At 38.9% G+C, this 13834-nt stretch overlaps 1 protein-coding gene across 2 annotated transcripts in view; it reads left to right on the top strand.

Annotated features, from left to right (window-relative positions):
* Positions 1-13834, top strand: part of LOC123566556 (peroxisomal multifunctional enzyme type 2-like) — a 134816-nt gene that overhangs the window by 35428 nt on the left and 85554 nt on the right. For both annotated transcript variants that reach the window (XM_045360774.2, XM_053549751.1), the window contains exons 8-9: positions 8739-8861; positions 9433-9549. In XM_045360774.2, the coding sequence (XP_045216709.1) occupies positions 8739-8861; positions 9433-9549 (240 nt within the window). The remainder of the gene's footprint in view (positions 1-8738; positions 8862-9432; positions 9550-13834) is intronic.

The following is a 13834-nucleotide window of genomic DNA, read 5'->3' as shown; positions in this document are numbered from 1 at the left end:
CCCCCCCAGTCAATTTTTTCCCCCCAATTGCAACTGGTTACTCTTGATCATTCTTATGGGGGAAAAAACTAACTAGTCAATTCTTTCCCCCCCCATCAATTTTCCTGACTAGTCAATTATTTCCCCTGTTAGTGAATTGGAACTCAGGTTATTTTTGGTTTATAATTCTTAACTAGCCTGCTTTTTATTTCTGATAGTCAGTTTTCATTTAAATTTCATATAAAATAAGAAATATTTTTCATATTTTGTGTAATTGACTGGTCAGTTCTTTCCCTACTAGCCAGTACTTGCTCTGTTAGGTGGGAGAAGAAACTGACCAGTCAGTTCTTTTCCCCCAAGCCAGTACTTGACCTGTCAGGTGGGGGAAGAAATTAACTGGTCAGTTCTTTCCCCCCTCAGCCAGTACTTGGACTGTCGGGTGGGGAAATGAAATTGACCAGTCAGTTCTTTCCCCCCTAGCCAGTACTTGCTCTGTCAGGTGGGGGAAGAAATTAACTGGTCAGTTCTTTCCCCCCTCAGCCAGTACTTGGACTGTCGGGTGGGGAAATGAAATTGACCAGTCAGTTCTTTCCCCCCTAGCCAGTACTTGCTCTGTCAGGTGGGGGAAGAAATTAACTGGTCAGTTCTTTCCCCCCTCAGCCAGTACTTGGACTGTCGGGTGGGGAAATGAAATTGACCAGTCAGTTCTTTCCCCCCTAGCCAGTACTTGCTCTGTCAGGTGGAGGAAGAAATCGACCAGTCAGTTCTTTCCCCCCTAGCCAGTACTTGACCTGTCAGGTGGGGAAATGAAATTGACCAGTCAGTTCTTTCCCCCCTAGCCAGTAGTTGCTCTGTTAGGCGGGGGAAGAAATTGACCGGTCAGTTCTTTCCCCCCTAGCATATACTTGACCTGTTGGGTGGGGGAAGAAATTGGCCAGTCAGTTCTTTCCCCCCTAGCCAGTACTTGCTCTGTCAGGTGGGGGAAGAAATTGACTGGTCAGTTCTTTCCCCCCTAGCCAGTACTTGACCTGTCGGGTGGAGAAATGAAATTGAACAGTCAGTTCTTTCCGCCTAGCCAGTAGTTGCTCTGTTAGGCGGGGGAAGAAACTGACCGGTCAGTTTCTTCCCCCACCTAAAAGAGCAAGTATTGGCTAGTGGGGAAAGAACTGACCAGTCAGTTTCTTCTCCCACCTAACAGAGCAAGTACTGGCTAGTGGGGAAAGAACTGACCGGCCAATTTCATCCCCCACCAGATAGGTCAAGTACTGGCTAGGGGGGAAAGAACTGACCAGTCAATTTCTTCCCCCACCTAACAGAGCAAGTATTGGCTAGTGGGGAAAGAACTGACCGGTCAATTTCTTACTCCACCTGACAGGTCAAGTATATGCTAGGGGGGAAAGAACTGACCAGTCAATTTCTTCCCCCCACCTGACAGGACAAGTATATGCTGGGGGGAGGGGGATGGGGAAAGAACTGACCAATCAATTTCTTCTCCCCACCTGACAGGTCAAGTACTGGCTAGGAGGAGAGAACTGACCAGTCAATTTTTCCCCCCACCTGATAGGTGAAGTATATGCAAGGGGGAAAGAACTGACCAGTCAATTTCTTCTCCCACTTAACAGAAAAAAGGTCAAGTACATGCTAGGGGGGAAGAACAGACCGGTCAATTTCTTCCCCACTCCCGACAGATATTAAATAGTAATGGCAATCAAACAGAAGTTAAAAATTCTGATTTGACAAAAAAAAAACTTGATTAAGTTACAAAAAAGAAACATATAGGTTTATTCAAATGGAAAACAATACCTATTTCATCTGAAATTTAAATGGAAAATGAACAGACACCTAATAACAATACCGAAAGAAACCAGTACTTGAAGGGAAAACTTGACTAGGGGGAAAGAAGTGACTAGTCAGTTTTTTCTTGGGGAAAAATCTGACTAACTAGTCAGTTTCTTCCCCTATCAGAAAACTAATTCCAAGGGGGGAAAAACTGACTAGAGGGGGAAGAAACTGACTGGGGGAAAAACTGGGCTGTTACACCGGGGTCAAAATTGACCCCGCCCCAGGGGTCACTTGATTTTACATAGGAAAATCTTTAAAAATCTTCTTCTCAAAAACCAGAAGCCCTAGAGCTTAGATATTTGACTTGTAGCATTGCCTAGTGGACCTCTACTAAAGTTGTTCAAATCATGACCCCGGGGTCAAAATTGACCCCGCCCCATGGGTCACTTGATTTTACATAGGAAAATCTTCAAAAATTTTCTAAAAATAAACCAGAAGGCCTACAGCTTAGATATTTCACATGTAGCATTACCTAGTACACCTCTACAAAATTTGTTCAAATCATGACCTCAGGGTCAAAATTGACCCTTCTCCAGGGGTCACTTGATTTTACATAGGAAAATCTTCAAAAAATTTCTAAAAATAAACCAGAAGGCCTAGAGCTTAGATATTTCACATGTAGCATTGCCTATTAGACCTGTACAAAATTTGTTCAAATCATGACCCCCGGGGTCAAAATTGACCCCGCTTCAGGGGTCACTTGATTTTACATAGGAAAATCTTCAAAAATTTTCTAAAAATAAACCAGAAGGCCTAGATCTTAGGTATTTGACATGTAGCATTGCCTAATAGACTTCTACAAAATTTGTTCAAATCATGACCCCCAGGGTCAAAATGACCCCGCCCCATGGGGTTACTTCATTGTACATAGAAAAATCTTCAAAATTTTCTAAAAATAAACCAGAAGGCCTAGAGCTTAGATATTTCACATGTAGCATTGCCTAGTGGACCTCTACAAAATTGGTTCAAATCATGACTCCTGGGGTCAAAATTGACCCCGCCCCAGGGGTCACTTAATTTTACTTCGGAAAATCATTAAAAATTTTCTTAAAATAAACCAGAAGGCCTAGAGCTTAGATATTTGACATGTAGCATTGCCTAGTGGACCTCTACAAAATTTGTTCAAATCATGACCCCTGGATCAAAATTGACCCCGCTCCAGGGGTCACTTGATTTTACATAGGAAAGTCTTCAAAAATTTCAAAAAATAAACTGGAAGGCCTAGATCTTAGATATTTGACCTGTAGCATTGCCTAGTAGACTTCTACAAAATTGTTCAAATCATGACCCCCGGGATCAAATTGACCCCGCTCCATGGGGTTACTTGATTGTACATAGAAAAATCTTCAAAATTTTCTAAAAATAAACCAGAAGGCCTAAAGCTTAGATATTTGACCTGTAGCATTGCCTAGTGGACCTCTACAAAATTGGTTCAAATCTTGACCCCCGCAGGGTCAAATTGACCCAGCCCCAGGGATTACTTGATTGTTCATAGGGAAATCTTCATAAATTTGCTAAATATAAACCAGAAGGCCTAGATCTTAGATATTTGATATGTAACATTTACTAGTAGACTTCTACAACTTTGTTCAAATCATGACCCCCGGGGTAAAATTGGCCCCGCCCCAGGGGGTTACTTGATTGTACATCGGAAAATCTTCAAAATTTTCTAAAAATAAACCAGAAGGCCTAGAGCTTAGATATTTCACATGTAGCATTGCCTAGTGGACCTCTACAAAATTGGTTCAAATCTTGACCCCCCAGGGTCAAATTGACCCAGCCCCAGGGGTTACTTGATTGTACATAGGGAAATCTTCATAAATTTGCTAAAAATAAACCAGAAGGCCTAGGTCTTAGATATTTGATATGTAACATTTCCTAGTAGACTTCTACAAACTTTGTTCAAATCATGACCCCCAGGGTAAAATTGGCCCCGCCCCAGGGGTTACTTGATTGTACATCGGAAAATCTTCCAAAAAATTTCTAAAAATCATCAGTTAGACATTAGAAACATGTAGCTCATATTACTCTGGTGAGCGATCCAGGGTCATCATGACCCTCTTCTTTTTCATTTTTAATTTTCCATCAATATTTATAATCAACATGTGAAATTTTGTTTCCTCTCCCGTTCCCCGCACCCCCACACCCTTCAAAAATAAATATATATACATATATATATATATATTTCCATTCCTTTTTTTTTTCTTTTTTTAAATGTTCAAACCTTCAACATGTTAAGTTGTGACTGCACAAGCCTTGCCTTCAGTCATGTTCAAGATATCTTACCAGTGTTCTCATAAGGACATCATTCTGTTTTTTTTTAAGTTCAAATGTACATATTAAACAACAACACCTGGTGCCAAACCACTCAAAGACAATATTTCGTTCCAGTTAAACTTCAGTCTCATATTTCAATTAACTGCATTTAATTTTAAAAGCTAAGCTTATTACAGTAAGCGTATCCCCTTCAAAATAAATTCTTTAGTCAGGATCAAAGTATCATACATTTATTATGTACTCTTTAATTATGTCTACCCCAGGAGACATATTGTTTTTGCCCTGTCCGTCCGTCCGTCTGTCCGTCCGTCCGTCCGTACGTACGTCACACTTCATTTCCGAGCAATAACTGGAGAACCACTTGACCCAGAATGTTGAAACTTCATAGGATGATTGGTCATGAAGAGTAGATGACCCCTATTGATTTTGGGGTCACTCCGTCAAAGGTCAAGGTCACGGGCCTGAACATTGAAAACCATTTCCGATCAATAACTGGAGAACCACTTGACCCAGAATGTTGAAACTTCATAGGATGATTGGTCATGAAGAGTAGATGACCCCTATTGATTTTGGGGTCACTCCGTCAAAGGTCAAGGTCACAGGGGCCTGAACATGGAAAACCATTTCCGATCAATAACTGGAGAATCACTTCACCCAGAATGTTGAAACTTCATAGGATGATTGTACATGCAAAGTAGATGACCCCTAATGATTTTGGGGTCACTCTGTGAAAGGTCAAGGTCACAGGGGCCTGAACATTGAAAACCATTTCCGGTCAGTAACTTGAGAACCACTTGACCCAGAATGTTGAAACTTAATAGGATGATTGGTCATGCAGAGTAGATGACCCCTATTGATTTTGGGGTCACTCTGTGAAAGGTCAAGGCCACAGGGGCCTGAACATTGAAAACCATTTCCGGTCAGTAACTTGAGAACCACTTGACCCAGAATGATGAAACTTCATAGGATGATTGTCATGCAGAGTAGATGACCCCTAACGATTTTGGGGTCACTCTGTTAAAGGTCAAGGCCACAGGGGCCCGAACATTGAAAACCATTTCCAATCAATAACTTGAGAACCTCTCGACCCAGAATGTTGAAACTTCATAGGATTATTGTTCATACAGAGTAAATGACCCCTATTGTTTTTGGGGTCACTCCGTTTAAGGTCAAGGTCACAGGGGCCTGAACATTGATAACCAGTTCCGATCAATAACTTGAGAACCACTTGACCCAGAATGTTGAAACTTCATAGGATGATTGAACATGCAGAGTAGATGACCCCTATTGATTTTGGAGTCAGTCAATTAAAGGTCAAGGTCACAGTGGCCTGTTCATGTAAAATCATTTTTTGGAAATAACTTGAGAACCACTTGACCTACAATGTTGAAACTTAATAGGATGATTGGACATGCAGAGTAGATGACCCCTATTTATTTTGAGGTCACTTGATCAAAGGTCAAGGTCACAGGAGCCTGAACAGTGACTTGAGAACCACTAGGCCAAGAGAGTTGAAATTTAGCAGGATGACTGGTCGTGCCAAGTAGATGATCCCTATTGCAGCCAACCATCAGTGTCTCTTTGACTTTCGCTCCTGACCCCTATTAACTTCTTGCCTATAGGACTTCACATTTGGGGAGACATGCGCTTTTTTACAAAAGCATTTTCTAGTTAAAAATTTGTTTTCTGTTAAATTGATTTTGACTAATGAAATTATTTGCTTCTTATTAACATCCTTAACTTTTTGCCGGATATATTTTTTGCCATTCCTCACCACAAACCCTTTCGGCGGGGGATACCAATTCATCCAATTTGCTTGTTACAGAAGGGATTTGATTCAAACTTACAATAACTGTTTAGCATCATCACCTACATCATTTGACTGAAGGGCAATAACTTTGACACCTATATTTAATGAGTTATCCCCCTTTTTACTTAAAAATTCCGGTCAAAGTTTGGAAGCACTTCACTCTATCTCTGTTATTACCAGACAGAATTGATTCAAACTTTAAATAGTTGTACTACATTATCACCCACATCAAATGACATAAGGGCAATAACTCTCACACCAATATTTCATGAATTAGTCCCCTTTTTAGCTTACCGGTCACAAAGTGACAAGGTGAGCTTTTGTGATCGTGTGGCGTCCGGCGTCCGTCCTTGCGTCCTTAAACTTTTGCTTGTGACCACTCTAGAGGTCACATTTTTCATGGGATCTTTATGAAAGTTGGTCAGAATGTTCATCTTGATTATATCTAGGTCAAGTTCGAAACTGGGTCATGTGCGGTCCAAAACTAGATCAGTAGGTCTAAAAATAGAAAAAGCTTGTGACCTCTCTGGAGGCCATATTTTTCAATGGAACTTCATGAAAATTGGTCAGAATGTTCACCTTGATGATATCTAGGTCAAGTTCGAAACTGGGTCACGTGCCATCAAAAACTAGATCAGTAAGTCAAATAATAGAAAAACCTTGTGACCTCTCTAGAGGCCATATTTTTCATGGGATCTGTATGAAAGTTGGTCTGAATATTCATCTTGATGATATCTAGGTCAAGTTCGAAACTGGGTCATGTGCGGTCCAAAACTAGGTCAGTAGGTCTAAAAATAGAAAAACCTTGTGACCTCTCTGGATGCGATATTTTTCAATGGAACTTCATGAAAATTGGTCAGAATGTTCACCTTGATGATATCTAGGTCAAGTTCGAAACTGGGTCACGTGCCATCAAAATCTAGATCAGTAAGTCAAATAATAGAAAAACCTTGTGACCTCTCTAGAGGCGATATTTTTCATGGGATCTGTATGAAAGTTGGTCAGAATTTTCACCTTGATGATATCTAGGTCATGTTCGAAACTGGGTCAACTGCGGTTCAAAACTAGGTCAGTAGCCACAATGAACTGGGTTGCGTGTGGACAGGTGAGCGATTCAGGACCAACATAGTCCTCTTGTTACTTAAAATTTCAGGTTAAAGTTTTGATGCACTTACACTCTATCTCTGTTATTATGAAACAGATTTGATTCAAACTTAAAATAGTTGAACCACATCATCACCCACATCATATGACACAAGAATTTCAGTTGATTGTGCTATACTTCCACTGCATCTTTGTTATTACTTAATGAATTTGATTAAATCTTAAATAGTTCTTCCACATCATCCTCATCATCATATGGCACAAGGTCAGTAACTCTTGTGCAGATATTTCATGAATTGTATCCCCTTTTTACTTTGAATTATGCCTCCCCCATAGGTATTTTGTACCCCCCAACAACAAAGTTGCAAGAGGGTATACTGGTTTCAGGTTGTCTGTCCGTCCATCCATCTGTCTGTCTGTCTGTCCGTCCATAGACACAATCTTGTGCGCACCAACTCTCCTCATCCCCTTGACAGAATTTAATGAAACTTCACACAAGTGATCAGTAACAACAGTAGTTGTGCATGGTGCATGTTATGTTCTTTCAGAAAAAAAATTGCCCAGTTACGTACTTCGTTTTTTGTTACTATACTATATATATTGAGTCTGCATATGCAATCTTGTGCGCACCAACTCTTCTCATCCCCTTGACACAATTTAATGAAACTTCACACAAGTGATCAGTAACAACAGTAGTTATGCATGGTGCATGTTAGGTTCTTTCGAAAAAACATTTGCAGAGATATGGGACTTTGTTTTTTGTTACTATGCTATATACATAGAGTCTGCATATGCAATGTTATGCTTGCCTAATCTCCTCAACCCATGAACAAAATTGAATGAAACTTAACACGGGAGTCTGCATATGCAATGTTGTGCACGCCTAATCTCCCAAACCATTGCACGCAATTGAATGAAACTTCACACAAGTGATCAGTACCAACCTTACTTGTGCATGATGCATGTTAGGTTCTTTCAGAAAAATATTCTGCAGAGTTATGGGACTTTGTTTTTTGTTACTGTACTGTATACATAGTCTATGTATATACAGTCCACATAATTACGCAATCTTGTGTGCATCAAATTGCAATGTACTGTGTCATTACGTGTGGGGGTACATTCATCACCTTCAGTGATAGCTCTAGTTGCCTTCGCCATCTGTCTGACCATCCATCCGTCTGTCCGTCCATTCGCATTAAGCTTGTCCGGCTTTCACAGGTCAACTGTTGGCTGGATTTCGACGAAACTTCACAGGAGTGATCAGTACCACCCTAGTTGTGCATATGGCTGGCACGTTGCGCTTCGCTGAAATCTTGTCCAGCTTTCAAAGGTCGAACCCCCTTTTTACTAATAGAATTCCAGGTTCAAGTCGAAATGCACTTATGCTCTGTCTCAGTTATTACTTAATAGATTTGATTCAAACTGAAAATAGTTGTTCCAGATTATAAGTCACATGATATGACACATGGTGTATTACTTTTGCAGAAATTTCCCATGAATTATGTCCCTTTTATACTTATTTAATGTTTTGGTACACTTTATCTAAGCAATTGCCCAATATCTGCATCCGCATTTGAGTCATTAAACACTCCAGTGATAGCTCCAGCTTCCTCAGATGTGCCTAATTTCACTATCAAGGATCGAAATAGTCAAGCGAGCTGTCTCCTGTGACAGCTCCTGTTGTAATATCCAGGGTAAAAACATGTATGTCTGATTCTATTTTTAGCCAAACTTGGCCTTGTGGGATTGAGTAACACCCTGTCTATAGAAGGAAAGAAGTACAACATTAAATGTAATGCTGTTGCACCAACAGCAGGGTCAAGGATGACAGAAACTGTTATGCCACCTGGTAGGTACAAATGTCATACAGAATATAACAGAATTTTTCACTTAGATTTCACTCTATTTATGGACAGTAAATATCCATTTTTACTCCAAATTAGGTTTGGTTGTGAATTTGAGGCTAAATTCAGGGATACATTTGACACGGTTACATATAGAGATTGTGATTGCAAACTCTTGATATTTTTGCTGTTCTGTAGCTTTTTCATGGGATGTTTTGCTGCAGCTTTACATCAAACATAATAGTAATAATTATTTATGACCTTTGTAAACATGAACTTTAGTTATAATAAAGTGATCTTGTGTTTTCCTGTGTTTGCAGCAATTTTAAAGAAAAAAGGTGAAGATGCTTCTTTGATCATCTTGTTTGTAATGTACTCTTCTGTGAGGAGTTGAAATGAGGCATAGTGAATGTTTCATACATAAAATTAATGAGAAATGAAGTCATTAGAATGTATTAAAGGAATGAAAACTACTAGAACTTAATCTTGAGGTTACAAAAACATTGTTCTTTCCCATAGATACTTAGATAATCCATGTAGGTAGGGACCTGACTAAGACTTACTGTATTATATCAGAGCTTGTTGCTGCATTGAAGCCAGAGTATGTAGCTCCACTTATAGTGTACCTGTGTCATGAAGATACAGAGGAGACAGGAGGACTATTTGAAGTTGGCGCAGGATGGGTCTCCAAATGTATGTATATTTTATTTTGATTTAATACATGCAGAATAGAGCTAGCAGTATATTTTAAATGAAAGTACATAGAGCTTTGTCAAACTTTTGTTGTATTAACAGCAGTGTTGTGTTGTTAAATATATAGTCAGGTCCTGAATAATTATATCCCAGATACAGAGTACATGGGGGCTATATTGCAGTCAAGCATGTTCATCCATTGTCCACCCACATTCATGTCCACTTTTAGGGACTTTTCTAGAGCGGAATAGCAGGGTACAGTGCCCTGCCCTTTTTTAGCGCTGCCCTTCTGCCCGAAATCGCCGTCCTTTTGCCTTTCTTCAGCGCCCCTTTGCCCTTTTAGCACCGCCCCTTTGACCATTAATAGATAGGTCTGCAATTAAAGCAAACTGCAAAACAGAATAAAAAGGGAGAAAAAAAATTCAGAACAAAGTCTGCTGCTTACTAAATGCCGATTAATGGCCAATTATCAGCAATTAGCGTGATATCTCGTGTCAGTTTTGTTGTATACAGTTTGATCTCGATTAAAGATAATAATAATGTAATAATAATGTAGTCGATCTTTAAAGGTCCATTACTAAGGGAAAGTGAGTTGGCAATTTTTTTCATAGCCAGTGCATAGACTTCTGCAAGACACTAAATAATGAAGATTGGCAGGTCAAAATTTACAGAAGGTCTTTGGAACTCAAAGAAATGTATGTGTGTTATGTTGAAATTTCAATGAATCGACAGAATGACCCCCCAGGTCTTTTTAACTTTCTTCATACTTCATAGAAAAATAATTGTACATATACTGCAGTTTATTTCCAATTTCTACATACCAACTTTCATTTTCCAATAAAATGAAATAGTTTCTGTGCTTTTTAAAAGAAATTAAAATGTTCACTTTCCTTAGTATTGGACCTTGAATTAGTATTAGAATATGTATGTTTTTTTTTTGTCATTTCTGTCATCAAAATACTATTAAATTTATATGAAATTGATTTTGTTTAAAAGAAAATAAACCACTCAATCTTTTACAGAAGTCAACGGCAATCTCAGATTTTAGTGTAGACAGTTAGCGCGAAGAGTAGTTTCCCTTTAGCGAAATGGCGGAAATCGTAAACAAAGTTATTTTGAAGTTGGATAATTGCTTATACCTGACTGTATATAAAATGCATCTACGATTCAGGGGGTGGTCCTGGGGATAAAAAACTATGCATTATACACGAGTAACACGAGTTCAGTAATATAATAAATGTATAATGACATTTATTACAATATTCAGATTTGCACCAGAAAGACTTGGAATGAATTTGAATGCCAGAAAAACCATTATACCTGTTTGTCTATATAACACAAGTTTTCTTGATTAGAAATACCATAAAATGTTTAAGTTCTGCATAAAGATTGTATTGAATAATTTAACCTACATTGTAGTAACTTACAATTTACACATAACCAAAACCATGGAAATCTACCTTATGATTTTTGTAGACAAAGGTGCGCAACGCGCAAAATGCACCCTGCCCCTTTTTAGCAGCACCCTGCCCTTTTTAGAGGTCTAGAAAAATCCCTAACTTTTATCTTCTGAATGGCTGGAATGATTTTCACAAACCAGCGTTTAGGTAATTGTTTACCTCATCAAGACACAACCCATGTCACTCAGTCCAAGGTCAAAGTCGGACTTTGAGGACAAAGGTCAAATAGCTTAAGTTGGTGTTTGCTCAGTATCTTCTAAACTGCTTGGAAGATTTTCATAAAACTAGCATCAGATATTTACTTCATCAAGATGACTTGCAGAGCACTCGATCCAAGTCACTAGGTTCATGGTCAAAGTCAGACTTGCAGGTCAAAGATCAAAAATTATATCACCTCCATTTTCAAAACCACCAGAAGGATTTTCATACAACTTACTTCAATTGTTAACCTCATCCAGATAAGATGCAGAGTGCACAAGTTCTGTAACTAGGTCTGAGGTCAAGGTAACACTGAAAGGACAAATATCAAATACCTCAAACTTTTGTCTGCTTCATAACATCTTAACCACTAGAAGTTTTTTAGGTAAAGCTAGCATCTGTTGTTAACCTCAGTAAGACGACATGCAGAGTGCACAACCCTGGTCTTTAGGTACAAAGTCAAGGTCATGCTTGAAGGTTAAAGGTCATGATAACAACATTTTACTTTCAAAGTATCAAAGTGGTGTATAGAAGTATTAATCACCTTTAGTGATAGCTTTATATATATTTTTTCATCAAATTTAAGGAGCATACTTCCAGTTGAACATCAAAATTATAAAAAAAAAAACTTAAAACAATAATTGATATTAAGATCAAAACCTAGTTGTTAGAATAGAGAATTTAATGCATGTGATACAAAAGCCCAGTAAGTTCTTAGCTTAACTTAACACTTTTGAGAGTTTTCAACCTACTTCATTTAGTGGAAAGAGTGTTCTTGATAGAATGCATGGATCAGTAGCAAAATTTCTTTTTATTTTATGACTACCGAAGTAATAACAGATTTCAGGTTACACATTTAATAAACCATGTCCTGGAATTAGTTAAATTCCTGAAAATTTACTCTGGCAGAGTGCAATTCCACCAATTACTTAGCGTGCAAAGAGTTAAATGAACATGTTGTTTCAATTATGTAGTTTATAGTTGATAAAACATACGATTAAGTACACATTTATATCAAAGGCCTAAACGATCGATTTGGAGATAAGAGTTTTGTGGCAGAAATGGCAGCGAGAAAAGGTACTCAAGGAATCACCACTGTCGTACCAAGAAAACCTGCTGAGGGACGAGCGAGCAAGTGCACGCGTAAACAAATATTTTCAAGTTAAATGTTAAACAAAAACATTGCCTAGTACACACACACGAGAAACTGGGAATTACCGAACACTGCCATGGGCAAAACCCTGTTCACGTACTTAAACCAACCAGCAAAACACACGGGTTTACATGACTTTACACCGTGACCCTACACACGGGTTTACAAAACTTTACACACTGTAAACCTACACACTGGTTTACATAACTTTATACTGTAACTCTACACACAGGTTTACAAAACTTTACACACTGTAAACCTATACACGGGTTTAATTCTGTGAAAATAATCAATACCTGCAATGTAGGCTCTTACGGATTTTGGAGACAACCCTTTATGAAACGAGTATGCGATGAAGAAAATGATTTGTTGTGAGGTTGCAAGCCATTGTTCGCTAAAGTTATAAGAATTTCTGAACTTTGAAAATACACTAAGTGCTGTATTGTAAGTTTGAAACGTATTCGCTGCTAGGCTATTCTGCATAATAACTATTGCTGTATGATGAAGATGTTCCAGAAATACTGTGGGACCGGTGCCGGGTACGAATCTGCTTCGGGGGCTAGTTCTCTGAACCTTGTTTCCTGAAATCGAGATAGAGCATCACAAATAGTGATCGACTACCCAGAATATGCTTTGCTCTGAACATGATATTCAGTTCTAAACATTTTAGTGTGAGAGCTCTAACCAAGCACATAAGCTGTTCTGATTTTGACGTTAGTGTATTAAGAATACACACCACCGCCTTGTTGTCGCAATTGAGTCTTATCTTTTTATTCTTTAAATCTTGTCCCCAAATACTTACCGCAACCAAAACCAGCAAAAGCTCCAACACTGTTATATTATCAGTAATTTTTTCAGTGTGCCATGTCTCAGGCCGTTTTGCGTTACACCAATGATTTTGAAAAAAAGACTCCAAAACCAAGCCCATTTCCTCCTGCGCTGTCAGTGAATAATTGTACGTCCGAGTTCGATAACCAAAATCTGACAGCCACATTTGTAAATCAAGCTTTATACCTTTATTGATTCTAATGTGATATACTGGCTTAGTAAAGCCACAAGTTGCGTTAATTAACCGCCGGCAAAATGTTCTGCCGGCAACAATTGCCAGGCAACAGAAGTTGAATGAACCAATGAGGGATTGCATTTTGCGTAAAGTGGCTTTTTTTTGCCTAAAATGGTTTTAATTATGTCTCCCCCAGGAGACATATTGTTTTTGCCCTGTCCGTCCGTCCGTCCTTCCGTCCGTCCGTCCGTATGTCACACTTCATTTCCGAGCAATAACTGGAGAACCATTTGACCTAGAACTTCAAACTTCATAGGGTTGTAGGGCTGCTAAAGTAGACGACCCCTATTTTTTTTGGGGTCACTCCATCAAAGGTCAAGGTCACAGGGGCCTGAACATTGAAACCATTTCCGATCAATAACTGATTAACCACTTGACCCCGAATGTTGAAACTTCATAGGATTTATTGGT

This window comes from Mercenaria mercenaria, chromosome 8, assembly GCF_021730395.1.
Source record: "Mercenaria mercenaria strain notata chromosome 8, MADL_Memer_1, whole genome shotgun sequence".
Lineage (NCBI taxonomy): Eukaryota > Metazoa > Mollusca > Bivalvia > Venerida > Veneridae > Mercenaria > Mercenaria mercenaria.
This window is presented reverse-complemented; position numbering and strand designations above follow the sequence as displayed.